The 19,505-nt window shown below is 40.5% G+C and overlaps 1 protein-coding gene across 2 annotated transcripts in view; it reads right to left on the minus strand.

The window, feature by feature from the left end:
• Positions 1–10,414: 10,414 nt before the first annotated feature.
• The window catches only part of RBM17 (RNA binding motif protein 17), a 37,148-nt gene continuing 28,057 nt past the window's right edge, over positions 10,415–19,505 (minus strand). For both annotated transcript variants that reach the window (XM_080679137.1, XM_080679138.1), the window contains exons 7-12: positions 18,663–18,804; positions 14,977–15,128; positions 13,623–13,696; positions 13,047–13,145; positions 11,877–11,949; positions 10,415–11,750 (exon numbers count right to left, since the gene is read on the minus strand). In XM_080679137.1, coding sequence (XP_080535263.1) covers positions 11,647–11,750; positions 11,877–11,949; positions 13,047–13,145; positions 13,623–13,696; positions 14,977–15,128; positions 18,663–18,804 — 644 coding nt within the window. In that variant the 3' untranslated portion in view covers positions 10,415–11,646. The remainder of the gene's footprint in view (positions 11,751–11,876; positions 11,950–13,046; positions 13,146–13,622; positions 13,697–14,976; positions 15,129–18,662; positions 18,805–19,505) is intronic.

The raw sequence follows: 19,505 nt of genomic DNA on the forward strand, positions 1-19,505 counted from the left end.
TGCAGGAGGCAGCTGATCGATGTTTCTCTCTCATCGATGTTTCTAGCTCTCTATCCCTCTCCCTTCCTCTCTGTAAAATATCAATAAAATATATTTAAAAAAACAAACAAACAAAAAAAAAACCAGATGCTCATCAAGACACATAATCACAAAACTATGGCTCCAAAACCTCCCAGAGACTAGAAAAAGAGATCATAAAGGATGGCATTGATTTTCTTCCCAGCAAAATAGGAAGAGGACAATGTAGCAATGCCTTCAAAATTTTGAGGGAAAATATTTTTTAAGCATGAATTACATATTTAGTCAAATTATCGATTAAGTCTGATAACAGAATTAAGATATTTTCAGATGCACGGTCTCAAAAAAAAAATTTATCTCTCATGTCTCTTTTTCCAGGAAACTACCAGAGGATAAGTTTCACCAAAAGGAGCGAGGAAATCGTATCTAATAAAAGAGTAATATGCAAATTAACCATCACTCCGCTACACCCACCAGCCACGCCCACCAGCCAATCAGGAGAGAATATGCAAATAAACCCAACCAAGATGGCTACGGCCACAGAGAGCAGGAGGGAGGCTTGGGTTTCCCCGGCAATGGAGGAAGCCAAGCTTTCCGCCTGCCCTTGCCGGCCTAGGCCTCCACTCAAGGCTACAAAGTTTCAATGATAGAAGATACATAAATCCCAACAGAAATGGCTGCCACCACAGAGCAAGCAGAAGGCTTGGCTCTGCTCCAGGCTACAAAGTTTCAACTGTAGAAGATAAATAAACCCCAGATACCAGGGCCTCCGCTTGGGTCACCAGGGAGTGTGGCCGGCCTGCAAACCACCACAGGCCCCTCGCCCAGGCTGCCCCATGCCCCAAGGGAACCCCCACCCTGATCCAGGACACCCTTCAGGGCAAACCAGCTGGCCCCCACCTGTGCACCAGGCCTCTATCCTATCTAATAAAAGAGTAATATGCAGATTGACCATCACTCCAACACACAAGATGGCTGCCCCAATGTGGTCAAAGATCCTGCTTTTATGTGGACACAAGATGGCCACCACAAGATGGCCAGCAAGGGAAGGCAGTTGGGAGGGAACAGGCCTGCAAGGGAGGGCAGTTGGGGGCGATCAAGCCTGCAGGGGAGGGCAGTTAGGGGTTACCAAGCCAGCAAAGGAGGGAAGTTGGGGGCGACCAGGCCTGCAGGAAAAGGCAGTTGGGAGGGACCCAGGCCTGCAGGGGAGGGCAGTTGGGGCAGACCCAGGCCTGCAGGGGAGAGCAGTTGAGGGGGACCAGGCCTGCAGGGGAGGGCAGTCAGGGGTGACCAGGCCTGCAGGGGAGGGCAGTTAGGGGTGACCAGGCCTGCAGGGGAGGGCAGTTAGGGGAAAACAGGCTGGCAGGGGAGCAGTTAGGCATCAATCAGGCTGGCAGGGGAGTGGTTAGGGGGTGATCAGGCTGGCAGGCAGAAGCGGTTAGGGGCAATCAGGAAGGCAGGCAGGCGAGCAGTTGGGAGCCAGTAGTCCTGGATTGTGAGAGGGATGTCCGGCTGCCCGTTTAGGCCTGATCCCACCGGGCCTAAATGGGCAGTTGGACATCCCTCGAAGGGTCCCAGATTGGAGAGGGTGCAGGCTGGGCTGAGGGACAAGCACCCCCCGCCCCCCCGTGCACGAATTTCGTGCACTGGGCCTCTAGTAAAAATAAAATAAAATAAAATAAAAATGAAGAAGTAGGATCCAGCACAGAGAATCCAACATGGGAGAGACAAAGAGAATTTTAATAATCCCCTAACTCCCTAGAAAATGGAAAGTTTAGCCTTCGAACACCCTTTCCTATCCCTCTCTAATTCATTCTTTCAAATTAGTCATAAAGCAGCATTAGAAAACAAATTAGCATTTATATTATTACATGTTATTCTCAGCTGAGCCAGTTGTATATCATGGTTTCTTTTGCTGGAAATAAGTCAGAGTATGTAACATATCAATTCTCACATTCCTTGCTTTCTTGCTTTCAATAACTAGCTAAGGACGGCAACAAGTGCAGTTTGGGATATATTAGTATTTGAGGTGGGTGGGGAACATCTAACAGGTATACAGATCTGAAGCTTTGTAATGATACTGAGATAAAGATACATGTTAGTCACAGTAGAAACTAAAGGCCAAGAGAGTAGTTACACTCATCTAGGAAGAGGGTGAAGGGTGAGAGATAAAGGGAAACACTGACAGGAAGAGTGGTCACAGGCTTCAGGAAAGGAGTGGTTAAGCGGTGTCAAATGCCTTAAAAGGTGAAGAAAGAGAACTAAACAGATCCCATTAGATGATCTTTAACAGTAATTGAGGAGGCCTGGTGGAAGCAGAGGTCTAACTCATAGTCCCCATTCCTTAAGTGTGGGATGAATCGAAGGGGTGACAGTAAAGTGTAGGTGATTCTTTGAAAAGCCTAGCTGTGAAAAGGAATAGGAGTCCTGGGAAGTAGACCAAGCTAAAAATTCAAGGGTTTGAGTTTATCCCTAAAGAAGGAAGAAATTTAAGAATGTTTATATGCTTCAAAAAAGTAGCCAGTACAGGAAGAGTTTGAAAATATGGGAGAAGCAAAGACCTTGTATGCATATAGGCATAACCCATGGACATAGACAATAGGGTGGTGAAGGCCTGGGGTAGGGGTGGTGGCAGGCTGAAGGGGGTCAATGAGAAAAAAGGGGACATATGTAATACTTCCAACAATAAAGAATTATTTAAAAAAAAATATGGGAGAGGCAAAACTGAACAGTCTAACCATACAATCCAGCAATCACACTCCTAGATATGTACCCAATTAATGTACAAACTGATGTCCACAAAACAACTGCACACAAATGTTTACAGCAGCTTTACTCATAATTACCCCAAATGGGAAGTGACCAAGATGTCCTTTAATAGGGGAATAAAAAAGTGTGGTAAATCCAGAAAACAGATTAATCACCAATAAAAAAAACAAGCTATAAAACAAAACAAAAAAAAAACACAAGTTATTAAGCCACAAAAAAGACATGGATGACTCTACAAAGCACAATGCTAAGTGAAGAAAGCCAGTCTGAAAAGGCTGTATATTATTCCAATAATATGACATTCTTGAAAAGGCAAAACTATAGAGATAGTAAACAGAGACGTAGTTGCCAGGCATGATGCGGGGGGGAAGATTTGGATACAGCACAGGGAATGTTTTCAGGGCAGTGAAACCATTCTGTATGATACAGTAATGGTGAATACAAGACATTAAAGCATTAGTCAAACCTCTAAAACTTTACAGCTCAAAGAGAAAACCTTAATGTATATACACTTTTAAAAAACTCATTTAGTTGGTTGGGAATCCCAAGTTGAAATGCAGAATGTGACAAATAATTCTAAATGTATTACAAACATATACCTTACTGAAGGATGGGTTCAGGGAATAAAGTGTTGACTAAGTAGTTTTGGAAACAAGTGAAGTCTGTTAGACTATAAAGGCATGATAAACTGTACATTAGGCACTGTACTCAGGTTGATAAAGTCATTTCCCACAAGGATATGGATCAACGATTCTGAAAGTGCTATGCATGTATGTATTGGAATTGAACAAGTAAATGGATGGCAGAAGGTGGGAGTTGGGTTTCTCACTGTTGGAATGGGAGGTTACAGATAAGCAAGGGGGAGGAGGCAAGATGATACATGTAGCAAGGAATCAGAGTTGGAAACATCAGTGTTAACTCATGTTTACCTTAATATACAGATGGTCACATATGCATGGATTATTCTACACATATTTCCTTGCTCTATTAGCTAAGAGGGTCTAGAAGCAAGAACACCTCAATAGCGATGAGCACACTTAATGCTCAGATCTTGGTGCCTAATACCATTCTCCAGCCTTGAAGAAAGGCTGATTCTAGGACTGGGGCAGGAAATAGACAAGATGAGCCTGAGGCATCTTGTAGTACCAGAGAGTAAGGAAGTACTAAGAACAAACAACTATCAAACACTACCCCATAAGGGGAATGTCAAAGGCCAAAGGGATCCAGTTGCCAACTGAAAAAGTTTCCAATAGCCAAAGCTGAAACAACTGGAGCCACAAAATAAAGTAATATTGGAGTAAAAGATAAATATCCCAAAGTTCATACTGATATAAATAATTGAATAAATAAAATAAATGGGGGGGGGGGGAGAGAGAATAGACAAATCTTTCATCAAAATTCCAAAAATATATATAGCTACTCCACCTTAAGGAGGTGGAACGTAACACCCATTCCTCAAGTGTAAGCATACTACGTGTACATAATGACTTTCTTCCAGAGCAGTGCATATAAAGAAAGAGTAACTAACAGTAGAGAACCCGACAAATACTACTTCAGTCAGTTGATCAACGTAAACATCTGTAGTGATGTTTAGTGTTACCCTTGATATTGTGTGATGAAAATGGCATTTCTCCTCTGTAGTCTCCTCTCAAAAAAAACAAAAAAAACATTACCCCAGTATGACCATGAGAAAAACATCAGGAAAATCCCAATTGAGGGACATTTTACAAAATACTTGACTAGTACCAAACCTCTCAAAGTTATCAAAAACAGGGGAAGTCTAAGAAACTGTCATAGCCAAGAGGAGCCTAACAAAATAAGTCTAAATAAATGGAATGTACTAGCCTAAATGGAATCCTAAAACAAAAAGAACTATAGGTAGACACTAAGGAAATCTGAAAAGTGTCTAATCCTATATAATAAAGAAGCAATATGCAAACTGACCATCACACCCTCGCACAAGATGGCCGTCCCCATGTGATCACAAGATGGCTAGCAGGGGAGGGCAGTTGTGGGCAGTCAGGCCAGTGGGGGAGGGCAGTTAGGGGCAACCAGGCTAGCAGGGGAGGGCAGTTAAAGGCAACCAGGCCAGCAGAGGAGGGCAGTTGGGGGCGACCGGGCCAGCAGGGGAGGGCAGTTGGGGGTGACTGAACCAGCAGGGGAGGGCAGTTGGGGGTGATCGGGCTGGCAGAGGAGCAGTTAGGTGTCTATCAGGCTGGCAGGGGAGTGGTTAGGCGGTGTTCAGGCTAGCAGGCAGAAGCGGTTAAGGGCAATCAGGCAGGCAGGCGAGTGGTTGGGAGCCAGCAGTCCCAGTTTATGGGAGAGATGTCTGACTGCCGGTTTAGGCCTGATTCCACAGGGATCAGGCCTAAACCGGCAGTCAGACATCTCCTGAGGAGGCCCAGATTGGAGAGGGTGCAAGCTGGGTTGAGGGACACCCCCTCCACCCCCCAGTGCATGGGTTTCGTGCACCGGGCCTCTAGTTAATCTAGTAATATACATATTCTATAAAATATATAATGTGCCAATATTGGTTCATTATGACAGATGTATCATACTGATGTAAGATATTAATAATACAGGAAACTCAGTGTAAGAGAATTGTGCTATTGTTACAATAATCCTTTGTATCTAAAATAAAAAGTTTATTTTTAAAAAATATGATAGAAGAGTAATAGAGATCAAATCAGAACTAGCCCAGTACTCAAAGACCACAAGGCAGCAATGACAGATAAGGATGGTGCCATTAATCCTGTTTTTCCCCTGCAGTTCCATCTGGAAAGCCCTCCTCTTGCCTTCCAGCTGGCAATCCCTACTCTTCCAAGACCTAGCAAAATCACCTCTTCTTGATTGTCACCTTAGACTTTACCACTCCTAACAAATCTGCTCAGTCATCTCTGAACTCTCAGTACTATATACATGCTAGAGGCCTGGTACACGAATTTGTGCACCAGTAGGGTCCCTCAGCCTGGCCTGCAGGATAGGGCCAAAACTGGCTCTCTGACATCCCCCGAGGGGTCCCAGATTGCTAGAGGGGGCAGGCCAGGCCAAGGGATCCCACCAGTGCACGATCGGGGCCAGGGAGGGACACAGGTTGGCCAGCCGGGGAGGGCTCCAGGGCGTGGCTGGCTCATCTCGCTCAGTCCTGATTGGCCGGATCCCAGCAGCAAGCTAACCTACCAGTTGGAGCGTCTGCCCCCTGGTGGTCAGTGCAGGTCATAGCGAGCAGTTGAGCAGCCTTACTGTATCATTAGCATATTACACTTTAATTGGCTGAATAGATGACCAGATGACTGGACACAGCATATTAGTCTTTCCAGATGCTGGGACTAAAGATAAAAACTGTCCATTAACCCTAAAAAGCTCAGTCAAGCCGCATCTTGTTTTGGCATGTTTTACCTTGTACTGTGTTGCCTTTGTGTGTCTGTCTCTCTAAAATAAACTATAATCTCTGAAAGCAAGGATTACTACCTTATTCACTTTTTTATTCCTAAAAGCAATACCTATACATAAAGCAATTGACAAAAAATGCTTGTTGAATTCAAATGAGCCAAGAAACTGAACACTATTTTAGCTTAGGTAGAGACTACTTATAGGAAAAGCAAACTATGAGAAAATATAGACTGCAAAGTGTTATACTAATAGGTGATTTTTAATTATCTGCAACCCCACCCCGCCCCCGCAACCCCTGCTTCTGATAGCACACATTTTGGGAAACAGATAGACTATATCAGCAAGAGGTAAATTTGCCTTCAAGCCTAAGAAACCACCAGACAATGGCTCAGTTTCTCCACCCAGAAGTTACACCTAGGGCTTTGCAGCACCTCACTAATGTGACCAGGCCTTTCCTCCCACCATCCTTGGCATGGTTAATCACCTGAAGTTCGCTAAATGGCTGCCATGGCTTAACCAGGAAAGTAAAAAGTATTTGAAAAACTACCTAAATGTAACCTACATTACCACTTACAATTCATTGGCTAGAAATGGCACATGGCCATCCCTAGCTCCACATAAGAACTTTTCCAGCCTTTAAAAGATAGGCGTAAGATGATGATGAGGAGGAGTTTGGGGATATGTGCTGTCTACCACAATTGACCTCTCTGGTTTCCCCCAAAATATTCATTGTTCTCCCCATACATAAACTTTAAGGGCACTCACCCCCAACCTATGGAAGATGACTTCAAGTCTCTTCCAGTCCCAAGTATCTGGGTGAAATGCAGTTTTCTTGATAGGTACATGTGGCCCTACATGGTGCTGACTTACAGCTAAAAAGCCAGGTTATCTACCCGTAACCAATGACCTAGCATACAAAGCAGAAAAGAATTAGGATACCTACACATTCCATGCTCAAGTCAACACAAAGATCTTACTCATGGTCTTTAAGCTGAGCATTTTGTCTTGAAGCACGTGGTATCTGGGGCTCTGTCCAGTCCCTTCTCCCTACCTTACTGGCTGTTGTCAATTCAAAGCCATCATTTGAAGTGGGAAAGTAACATCTTCAATCCCATGTTTACAAGACCACAATCTCTAATCTCAACTCCTGCTACAGCTGCTGCTGGGCCCCTTGGTTGTTTCAATTATGGTAGGTTTTCTCAAGTCAGCAGACTCTAAGCCTTGCAATTCTCAGTCCACTCAGACTACACAGGTTGCAAACAGAGTTTCTCTTAGCAAGGCTCTTGTTTTCTTCCCACTGCTTTCAAACCACCTTCCTTTAGTCTGACTTAATTGTTTTCCTGCAGGACTGTGCAGCTTGCAATGGCTCAGTTTCAACACTTTTGTGATACTGTTTTCCATGTATGAGTTGTTTAATCCTCCTTATAATCCTAAGAAGTAGGAATGATTAGCATTTCTATTTTCAGGTGAGGCACCTGGTCACACAGCAAAATAAGCCGAACCAGGATCTGAACCTATGCAATCTGGCATCAACACAGCTGCGTGGTCAGATATATGCCAACATTCTGCAGCTCCCCCATTATTTCCCTTAACAGCAGTCTGGTCTGTACCCTGAAGTCCAGTTAACAGTTTGGCAAGATGTTTTGCTAACTAATAACTAGTTTCACCAACTAACCTAGGATAATGGGTTCTCCTGTCCTATATCTTCATTTTTTAGGATTTGTCATTTGCAATTCCAGTATCAACTTGTTTATTAGTCAGTTGTTCTTAGTTGCAAATAAAGAGAACTCACTCTGCTTGTTTAAATTGAAAATAAATCTACCCTCACTCCCCCCAAAAAACAAATAAACAAAATAGCAAACAGAATCTCTAGACTAGGGGTGGGCAAACTTTTTGACTCGAGGGCCACAATGGGTTCTTAAACTGAACCGGAGGGCCGGAACAAAAGCATGGATGGAGTGTTTGTGTGAACTAATATAAATTCAAAGTAAAGGAGCGGAGGGGAGAGTAAGAGAACCCTCCGCTCTTTCGGCTCCACGGGCCAGATAGAACAGCTGAACGGGCCGGATCCGGCCCGCGGGCCGTAGTTTGCCCACGGCTGCTCTAGACAGACCCCAGTCACATTTGGAGGTTTTATATAAAGCAAGAAAACTAATAAATCACATCTAGAAACTGCTCCAAAGACTTCCCTGCAACACATGTGGCCCTACTACAATACATGCCACTATGAGATGACAAGGTCTCTGCTACCCCTGTCCAAAAACTAAACTACACTGTGCCAACCCTAGACAGTATGAGAATGGCTCCTGTACAAGCTCTGCTCCAAGTTGAAGCCTTGGGGTGGCACATCCTATATAATAAAAGGTTAATATGCAAATTGACTGAACAGTGGAATGACTGGTCGCTATGACATGCACTGACCACCAGGGGGCAGACGCTCAATGCAGGAGCTGCCCCCTGGTAGTCAGTGTGCTCCCACAAGGGGAGCGCCGCTCAGTCAGAAGCTGAGTTTGATGTTATTAAACTCATTGCCAGCTTAGACCTGCTCCCCACCATCACTCGGACATCCCATGAGGGCTCCTGGACTGTGAGAGGGTGCAGGCTGGGCTGAGGGACCCCCTCACCAAGTGCACAAATTTCATGCACCGCACCTCTCATCTGATATAAAGAGCCCAGGACACAGTGCTTGCCTTAGTTTTGAGACAGACTGGCAAAGCAAGTTTCTAGTCTCTATCTTAAGGAAGGAAGTGAATGCAGTAAACTCCCCAAACACAGGAAAGGTTTCCAGAAGATCACAGGTGGGCCAAGAGGGACAAATGTCTATTACACTGAACCTTTAATTTTTAATTTATATTGGAATTTTTATATTCAAGTTAAATTTGAATTTTAGTTAGCTAATATTGAAAATCTATACTAATAAAAGGGTAATATGCTAATAAGACCGGGAGACCTTCCAGACAAAGCCATGGTTGCGGGGTTGAAGCAGAGGCGGTTAGGGCGATCAGGCCATGAGGGGAGGGCAGTTGGGGGTGATCAGGCCAGCGGGGGGAGGGAGGTAGTTGGGGCAATCAGGTCAGCAGGGGGGCAGTTGGCATGCAGGCCAGCGGGGGTGGGGGGCAGTTGGGGGCATGCAGGCTGGCAGCGGGGGGCAGTTAGGGGCAAGCAGACTGGCAGGGGGGGAAGTTGGGGGCAAGCACGCTGTCGAGGGGGGGTAGTTGGGGGCATGCAGACTGGTGGGGGGGGCAGTTGGGGGCATGCAGGCTGGCGGGGGGGTGGCAGTTGGGGGCAAGCAGACCGGCAGGGGGGAAGTTGGGAGTGAGCAGGCCGGTGGTTGGGGGCGATCAGGCTGGCAGGCAGAGTGGTTAGGGGTGATCAGGCTGGCAGGGGGGACAGTTGGGGGCAATCAGGCTGGCAGGCAGAGTGGTTAGGGGTGATCAGGCTGGCAGGGGGGACAGTTGGGGGCGATGAGGCTGGCAGGCAGAGTGGTTAGGGGCGGTCAGGCAGGCAAGCAGTTAGGAGCCAGTGGTCCCAGATTGCGAGAGGGATGTCCGACTGCCCCAAGGAGTCCCAGATTGGAGAGGGTGCAGGCCAGACTGAATGACACCCCCCCACCCCATGCACCAATTTCGTACAATAGGCCACTAGTTAATTTAAAATCTCTCAAGCACTGTTTTGCAGACTTAAAAATTATTCCAATATCAGAAACTCATTGCAAATAATGCACTAAATAATTAATGTAGTCGTGGATAAATTAAAAATAATTAAAGACTGGGGAGAAAGATATTCACCAAGTTGTGTCCATGCTACTAAAACTTAGTTACTTGCATTTTACTTCTCTGGTTGTTGTTCATGAAAATGTTGGGGAAAGCCACCTAAATGCAAATGAACAATAATGTTATTATGCAACAAAATAATAATAATAATGCCGATATAAAAGGTAGTTTGGAACTTATACTTTAAGAACATTAGAGTTTATACAAATTAAATTAAGCCATCATATTAATCACGCAGCATAAGCACAGTTAGGTACTTGTAAGCCAAAAAAGGCATTATTCAGTAGCTATGTCCATAGGCAGACCCATTCAAGTTTCAGGGCTGCTGTTGATTCTTCAGTATTCAATTATGTAATCCTTTTGTGTTTTAATCTTTAACCCAACTTATCTTATAAAATACGTTCATTTTTATCACAAAAACCAAGTGTCGATTAAATTTTACTCAGTAAAATAATACCACAAAAGAGAAAACATTATTCTTTTATTTGTTAAAGTAAAAACATGAGAAAATCCTTTTTTAAAAAGGGTCAGAATATTCCTTAGGTCTTCAAATCAAGTCCATGGAATGTAAAGAAATGGTGAGTGCTTTCTTTCCCCAAAGGGTCACAACACGCTTTCATGTCACAATAACCTAGAGAGACAACACAGGTGCATGACCTTCAGCAATATTCGGGCAAGCAAGGACCAGAATACAGGCACAAGTATATTCTGGAAATACTTCCTGCTCTAGCAATGAACCCCAGTACCAAATATTTTTGTCTCTTTTCATGGTCCTGTTAATTTTTAAGCCACACATACCACTGTACTTCAATGGTACAATTTTCATAACTCTGGAATTATATTAATTGCAGTACAGTTTAAGTAGCTGATGTGGCTGAACTTTATAAATTTTAAAATATATATAAGAACTAACACTACTGCAAATGTGACTCCAAGGAACCACCATTTCCAAAACATTATGGGCACACATTTACAATGTACCCGTGAGGTTTTGAATTAACTTGCCATTTCTGATCTACCCTGAAGACTATGCTAGAATTGCTAGGTTCATGATTTCTATATCCTAAGTCCATCACAAACCCTACAGTCTGACTTAGTTTAATCGAAATGATTCATCCAAACAGGTCATGGTAGGTTCACAATTCTTTAACCATAGTTCGGGTCTTAAAGACTTTTTTTCTACGACCGGAATCATTAAGAATTTCTCTGTTAGAGAAAGCAAACATTTTCACCTTTGGCAGACTGCCAAGATGATAGTTTATTATAGAATTTATGAAACTACAGTAACTTGCAAGTTTTATTAAAAAGAATCAAAAAAAGAAAAAAAATGAAAGAAATGCAAGGGATAACTTAATACAACCCCATATCCGAGAACTTTCTAGATATTTTTAGTGCAAGAAATGCTGTATCACTGGAGCACTTGAGAATTATCATGAAATCCTAGCCAAAAAAAGTTAATTACCCAGAAGTGGTAATAAGAAAGAGAAACAACCAGAGAGGCACACAGATTGTTGTTTTTTTAAGGATTTTTATACTATATTAAAAAAACCACAAAATAAAAAAGGGATTAATCAACATTTATCTTAGCAGTCCTTCCAAGAGTCTCTGTACCCAGCCATGCAGACTGGCTGTCGCCTTTTTCTTCTCTGCTCAGCTTGCAGCTTGTAGCCCGTGCACGCTCTAGTTCTTAAAATCAAACTTGTTCTGCCAAATCCAACACCCTGAATTTATCCAAATTGTAGAAACATGCTTTTACCACCCGTCCACCAAAATACCTCCCATTCAGATCAACGACAGCTAAAAAGCAAACAAAAAGACAGTCAGTTAATACAGATTCTTTTAAGACATTACAAGAACATGTTTTAATTCTAACAAGATCACAATTTCAACTTTTTTATCTTTATATTTAATTATACAACTTACCTTTAATTGCTGATTCAACCCTCTCAAATTCTAAAAATATTCGTACTGCTTCATCATCAGGGGCACCAGGAATCTGGAAAAAAATGAAAGTAAATAGATATTTGAGATATCACTAAATATGAGTTTTCTTCCATTAATGATTTCTGTCAGAATAAGTGTGTCAATTATCAGCATATATGAGTAAGAAGTAGTCAAATACCAATAACTACAAATTGACATCAAAAATTTGTTGAAGATCTGTTTATGACAGGCACAGTGTTAGGTGCTGGGAATACACAGCTAAGTAGAGCAGTCTAATCTTGTAAAGGTCCTATGCCAGCTGACATGTAAACAAATAATTATATGGTCAACAAATGGAAATATGATATGGAAAGAAAGCAAAAGTGAGAGCAGAAATTTAAGAAAAAAAGATTTGTATTCTAACTGCCTCTCATTATAGGTTAAATTCCTTTGTCATACTCTCTACACCTTGCATATGGTTCCATTCCACCTATGTAAACATGTCTCCTGCTAATCCCCAACATGCCCAACCATTCCATTTTGTAGCCCTCTTCAGTCTCCCAGAAGCTGTGACCCTAATCTGAATATCTTTTCCACCTATCCAAATCCTACCCATTCATTTCAAAGCTCAGCTGGCATCTGATATTGTCACAAAACCTTTTGTTGTTGTTTTTTATTTAAATCCTTTTCTCAACTCCAGTACTTATAGTCAATAACTACTGAATCTAGCAACAAAAATATTGTCTATTTTTATATGTGTTTGTTTTGTTGTTTCAACTAACATATCACTGAGAGCACAGAACATCCCCAATGCTCTCAATACAGTATTGGATATATGAGAGGCACTAAATATATACTTGTCAAATGAATGAAATCAAAGGCATGTCCAAGTAACTAAACTATTGAGCATACTATAATCAAAGTCTTTAATCACCAAACTAAACCTCAATCATAAAATGAAATGTTTATTTCTTCTCCAAATAAAATTTGAAGTCCTTCTTGTCTTTATGTTTAAAATTTTTATAATTAAGAGAAGTATAATCAACACCTGTTACCTCCTGTAGTAAGACAATATGTTATTTAAGCACAGCACACATCTCTATTTGTAGAAAATGTTTTGTAACCTGTCAATCACAACAGTTTATAAACATCTAAAGAAAACTCTCTTACTTCAAATATCACACATTTTCCAACTTTGCCATATTTTTCACACTCTTCCTTGGTTTCAACTTCCAAGTCTTCATCTACCTCTCCTGCACCAACCATGTTCTATAAACAAAAATAAAAAAATTCAAGTATCAAGTATAATTTATTAATATATAAATAAGATGTATAAATAACTTTATGGTAGTAAATTCTCTCCATCTCAAATAACACAATAAAAATTTTCATCCCTGTAGTCCCCCAAAATTATTTCTTAAAGAGACAAAAATATACACTAAGCTCCATAGACTTACAAGAGCAATTATGCAACCATCAAAATACATAAACTAAGATAAACATCTAATAATTTCAAATATTTTAAAGTAATCACTATCGTCTTAAATATTATCTTTAGCAAAGAAACATTAGTAAAAAATTCTACTAGTCTTATGTGGAGTCTATCCAAAAGTATCATTTGCAAAAGTATTCTTTTCAGTTTTCTTTATCTATTATGGTATCAGTGAAAAGCATACAGCGATAGGTTAGGGTGGAGTGACACATAAATCAAGGTGGGCAAACAGTTTGCTTCCTTCTGCTTCTTACCCTTAGGAGGACCACTTTAGTAGGACATTTAAGTATTTCAGTTAATGGATTTGAATCTGACTTCTTGGCTGCATCTGTAGGAAAACAAATAATGAGATATAGATATGTTATAGCATTGAGTTCAAGTTACAATTAATAATTTATTTTTAATAGCAACCCTCTTATGTCCTGGAGTCATCTATAATCATCTATGGCTGAGAAAAAATATAGCCCTATCTGTAATGGATGCATATGCCTTGCTTTGGTATAGGTTTTTACTATAATTTCTGGAAATTTTTAGCTTCCCTGATTACCTACAATTTTTGCTTAGTTCACTTCCTAAGGGGTTGACAGAGCACATCAATCTCAGCCCTTATAGGTGAGAGTCTTGGCTTGGGAAGTGGTCAAAGGTCACTAGTCCAATATAATAAGCAGTTAATTAGCCAGCCACTGGCTGACTAATTGCAGATATTCCCACAAATCAGGGTGGCTCTAGGCTGACTGGCTACTTACTAAAGCTGTGTACTGAGAAAACAAAAATAAAACACCAAGTAGGCATAATCTACAAATAAGAACCCTTACAAATTGGAATACAGCAGATATAATCACTAATGTCCTGTATATGGCTCTGTCTTTCATGCTATAAACATATAACCATGGCCCTAGGCCAGTGGTCGGCAAACCACGGCTCGCGAGCCACATGCGGCTCTTTGGCCCCTTGAGTGTGGCTCTTCCACAAAATACCATGGCCTGGGTGAGTCTATTTTGAAGAAGTGGCGTTAAAAGAAGTTTAAGTTTAAAAAATTTGGCTCTCAAAAGAAATTTCAATCGTTGTATTGTTGATATTTGGCTCTGTTGACTAAAGAGTTTGCCGACCACTGCCCTAGGCAGTTTGGCTCAGTAGATGGAGCGTCGGCCTGGGGACTGAAGGATCCTGAGTTCGATTCCAGTCAAGGGTACATGCACGGGTTGTGGGCTCGATCCCCATAGGGGGGCATGCAGGAGGCAGCCAATTAATGATTCTCTCTCATCAATGATTTTTCTATCTCTCTCCCTCTCCCTTCAACTCTGAAATCAATAAAAATATATTAAAAAACAAAAAAAGATAACTATGATCTTATCAATTTAACAAGATTCTTTGCCTAGTAGAAGTAGCCACGAACTTATTTTCTTGAGTACTGTTCATTTTCTGCTGAAGTCATTATCTTTTCTCCTATGGGCCTTCCTATCTCTACATCTATTCTGAACAAATAAAGATGATGAACCACAACACAGGATTGGAATGCATCATAATCAGGAATTCTATTATTCTATTCAAGAAGGCCAGTCCTCTGCCTCTAGACTGCATCTCTCACTGCTTCTGGGGAGGACCCACCTTTCTCTGTGACTTCGCCCACAATGATCTTGCCTCCTCGCTTGCTTGTCTTCTCCACTGACAACGCCGTGCTCAGCCCTTGCTCGTGCTTACCAAGACCTTGGCCTTCCCGAAAGCCATACTTCTGCATGATTTTATGTGCTACAGTGCCACTGGGAGGAAGAAAAGAGGAAGGTCCTTTACACTTAAGGTCATCAGCTATAGCATAAATTGAATTTTATATCATAACACTTTCCTTCTGGAAAGGAGAATAGAAATTCTACAAGGGCTTTGATGAGGTCACACATAATTAACAACAGGCCATTAGACGAAGTTGTGGGGATCTTCAGAATGAAAGATATATAAAAAATACTGGACATCCTGAGATTACCTTTAAGGTAAGGGAAATATTAGTTTCTCTAATGAAATTTCCCCAGTACCTCTGTTACAAAACATTAGCGTTCCTATGTGTTCTAGTACCTGCACTGCTATAGAAATATTTTTTTCAATCACAGTTTGCATTTAATATTATTTTGTATCAGTTTCAGGCATACAGCACACATTGGTTAGACAATCATGTACTTTACAAATTGGTTCCCCAGAAATTTTCAGTACCCACCTGGCACCACACATAATTATTACAATATTATTGACTATATTTCCCATGCTGTATTTTATATCCCCATAACTATTTTGTAACTACCAATTTGTACTTCTCAATCCCTTTACCTTTTCCACCCAGTCCCTTCACTACCTTCTCTCTGGCAACCATCAGTTTGTTCCCCATATCTATGAGTCTGTTTGTTTTGTTTGTTTATATTTATATTGTTCTTCAGATTTCATTCATTGATGTATGTCTTAATACCACAGTTTACTTTTAAAATGTGCCTGTCGAGGAAGCACAGAGAATCCCAGACAAGGTGAACCCAAAAAGGCCCACACCAAGGAACATTATAATTAAAATGCCAAAGATTAAAGACAAAGAGAGAATCTCTAAAAGCAGCAAGAGAAAAGCATTCATCTACAAAGGAGCTCCTACAAGACTGTCGGCTGATATCTCAACAGAAACTCTGCAGGTCAGAAAGGATTGGTAAGAACTATTCAAAGTGATGAAAAGCAAGGATCTACAACCAAGATTACTCTACCCAGCAAAGCTATCACTTAGAATTGAAGGACAGATAAAGAGCTGCCCAGACAAGAAAAAGCTAAATGAGTTCATTACCACCAAACCAGTATTACAAGAAACATTAAAGGGTCTTCTTTCAGAAGAGGAAGAAAAAAAATAAAAAATATGAATAATAAAATGACAGTAAGTAAATATCTATCAATGATTAGTTTAAATGATAAAATCTTGCAATCTACAACAACATGGATGGACATACAGGGCATTGTGCTGAGTGAAATAAATCAGACAGAGGAAGACAAATACCATATGATGATTTCCCTTACCGGTATATGTGGAATCTAAAGAACAAAAGAAATAAGCAGAACAGACATACATATATATATATAGAGAGAAAACTTTTTGCCAGATGGGAAGAGATTTGGGGGGATTGGTGAAAAGGGTAAAGAGATTAAGAAGCACAAATTGGTAGTTACAGAATAGTCATGGAGATGTAGAGTACAGCATAAGGAATAGTCAATAATATTGTAATAACGATGTATGGTGTCGGGTACTAGATTTTTTTGGGTTATCACTTAGTAATACATAATGTCTAATCACTGGGGTGTACACCTGAAACTAATATAATATTGTATGTCAACTGCAATAGAAAAATAAAAATTACTTAAAGCCATAAAAATAAAAATTTTAAAATGTGCCTGTCAAAAAAGTATAGTTTCGCCCTAACCGGTTTGGCTCAGTGGATAGAGCGTCGGCCTGTGGACTCAAGGGTCCCAGGTTCAATTCCAGTCAGGGGCATGTACCTTGGTTGCGGGCACATACCCAGTAGGGAGTGTGCAGGAGGCAGCTGGTCAATGTTTCTCTCTCATCGATGTTTCTAACTCTCTATCCCTCTCCCTTCCTCTATGTAAAAAATCAATAAAATATATTTTTAAAAAAAGTTTAGTTTCATGATGAAAATTACTGCATTTTTCTAAATAGAGTTTACAATAACAGATTTTATGAAGAGATCCTAGAGATCATCTACTTAATCGATGGGAAAATAAACTGAAGCCCAGATTAGTCAACTAGGCTAGCTTAAAGCTGATTAGAAAAAAAAAACAAGACATAATAATTAGAAATTATTTCTATAGGTATTAATGGTAAAATTGTAATTGGGACCCACAACTCGTAGTTCTCAGTCCACTGCTCTTTCTCTAATACCGTAACTTTCAAACTGCACTTGGAGATGCCTCACAGGTCTCAAGAGTGTCCCCAGTGACCATTGCTACTCAAGGCTTGAATCACAAAACCCTGCTTCAACTAGAATTACACCTACATTACTTCATGTTTATGTGATTTCCTTTAAAATTTCATTTGAAACTGTTCTAGGGCTAAAAGGAAAAGACTGAAACTGCTGAATTGCACTACACTGCATCTTTCTTAGGCATAAGTTAAAGAATGAATTCCTGTTTAAAAGGGGATTCAGTAAGATATTTACTTACTGCAATTTTTATCATCAGCAGAAAAAACAACAACAGTTTCATGTCTATCCACCTTCCAGCATACATTCTAGGGCAGCCCAATGTACCTATTTTACAATGATGGGGACTGACAAATAGGGTAACTGTTAGCCTTGTGTCGTTATTGAGCACTTGAGATGAGACCAGTGATTGAGGAACTACATTTTAAATTGTATTCATTTTAAATTAATAGCCACCCATGGCTAGTAGTTACCATAGAGAACACAAGTCTGGGAAATGGATACCAAGGTCAGAAACTCAAAATCCTCTCGCAATGTGGGAACCCCAGCCATCTACTCCAACTCTTGACTAGTCACCTCTCAAGGGCTCTAAGAATCAAAGTATATGCACATAGGTGAGGGCAAATCAGTGTGATTACTATTGTCACAGCATTTCTATCATAGGCAGTGTCCTTCTAAAAACATAGAACAAAGGCCTTAGTGTAACGCAGTTTCACTTGATAGTCTCTCATTGCACGAAAGAAACAAAGTAAACATACAGCATTGTTTTAACCAAAATGCACAGCAAATCCAGTGGGGATTTTAAATTCCACAAGCCACACCTGAAAGTCAACCTTAAATTTGATTTTTACATGCACGCAAACACTCTAATTATAGTTTGAATGACTTAAGTTTTTAGAGCAAAGGTACAGAACCATGACCTTAAAGCAAATGGCCCATTTTATAAAAAAATAAAGATGTCATTCACCCTTTGGAAATAGTATAAGTCAGGTGTAATTCATAAGCCACATTTTACTTGCAAATGTTTTGAAAATAAATGTAAATAATTATGAGAAACTGTTCCTACCTAGAGAATATAATGTTCAGCAATGAAATCATCTGAAACTTACATCAGAAGGCTTTGTTTTGTACAGAATATGATAGCATTGTGCTGCAATACCCTCCATGTGACTCATATTCTCAAGAATGACACCGTGTGACTGAACACACCAAGCATCTTCCTACAACTAGAGTATGCCCTCACTTTCAAATAAACTGCATCTACTGAAAGGGCTGCCAACCCTTCACAATGAGTCTCGTCCTTTTTACACCTGCCAAGACGACAGCACTTGGAACCATTACCCCATGTTGGCGAGGAAGGAATTGCCAGGGCCCGTTGGAGATCTGGGTCTGTCCTGTTCCTCATACACAGGGGGAGGAATGGCAGCTTTAGAAGACTGTGAGCGAGGTCTTGAATCCTCTTCATAAGGAAATTCTCGGGGTACTATTGGATAAAAATAAAATAGGTTTACCAAAATACTACAAAAAAATTCCAAACTGCACTTGTATAAATCAGTTATTTTGAACTAATTTAACTGACATTTTTAGTTTACTATAAAGAGAAAAAACAAAATCCATTTTACAGCCTCTACATGACTTTTTAAAATTAGAGGTACAGTACTATTTTTCTAATTTTAGCTTTGTTCCAGCTATTATCTCAAATGTCCTTTTTATAACTTACTGAAATGTTATCCTTTAACAGTGCTCTAAATGACAATTTTTATCTGAATGCTTAAGAGTTTTGTATGTTCCAGATAGACCCAAATGAAATCTCTTTTGATTCCCATAGCATCCTGTATACCTGTCTTTGGACTCTAATCTATTTCATTAGCCTAGCATAAAATAAAGGTCATTGAGGTTATGGACCATGTACCAGAGCAGTGATTTTCAAACCTAGCTACAGCAATGATTTTCAACAAGGAAGCTTAAAAAAAAAAAAAAAGGTCTGGTTTCAATTGGGTTTATGGTTTGCTAGGTGTTTTTACACAAAAGATATTTAACAAACTTTTTAAATTATCTTCTTTAAAAAGATAACATAAATAGTGCAACAGGTATTAAAAAGCATTAGGGATGTTTATATTTTCTTGGGATAGTTTAGGTATGGTCCAACCCAGAGGATAGGAAAATGACCCAGATGATATAGCA

Source organism: Plecotus auritus, assembly GCF_963455305.1.
Source record: "Plecotus auritus genome assembly, chromosome: 1".
Classification (NCBI taxonomy): Eukaryota; Metazoa; Chordata; class Mammalia; order Chiroptera; family Vespertilionidae; genus Plecotus; species Plecotus auritus.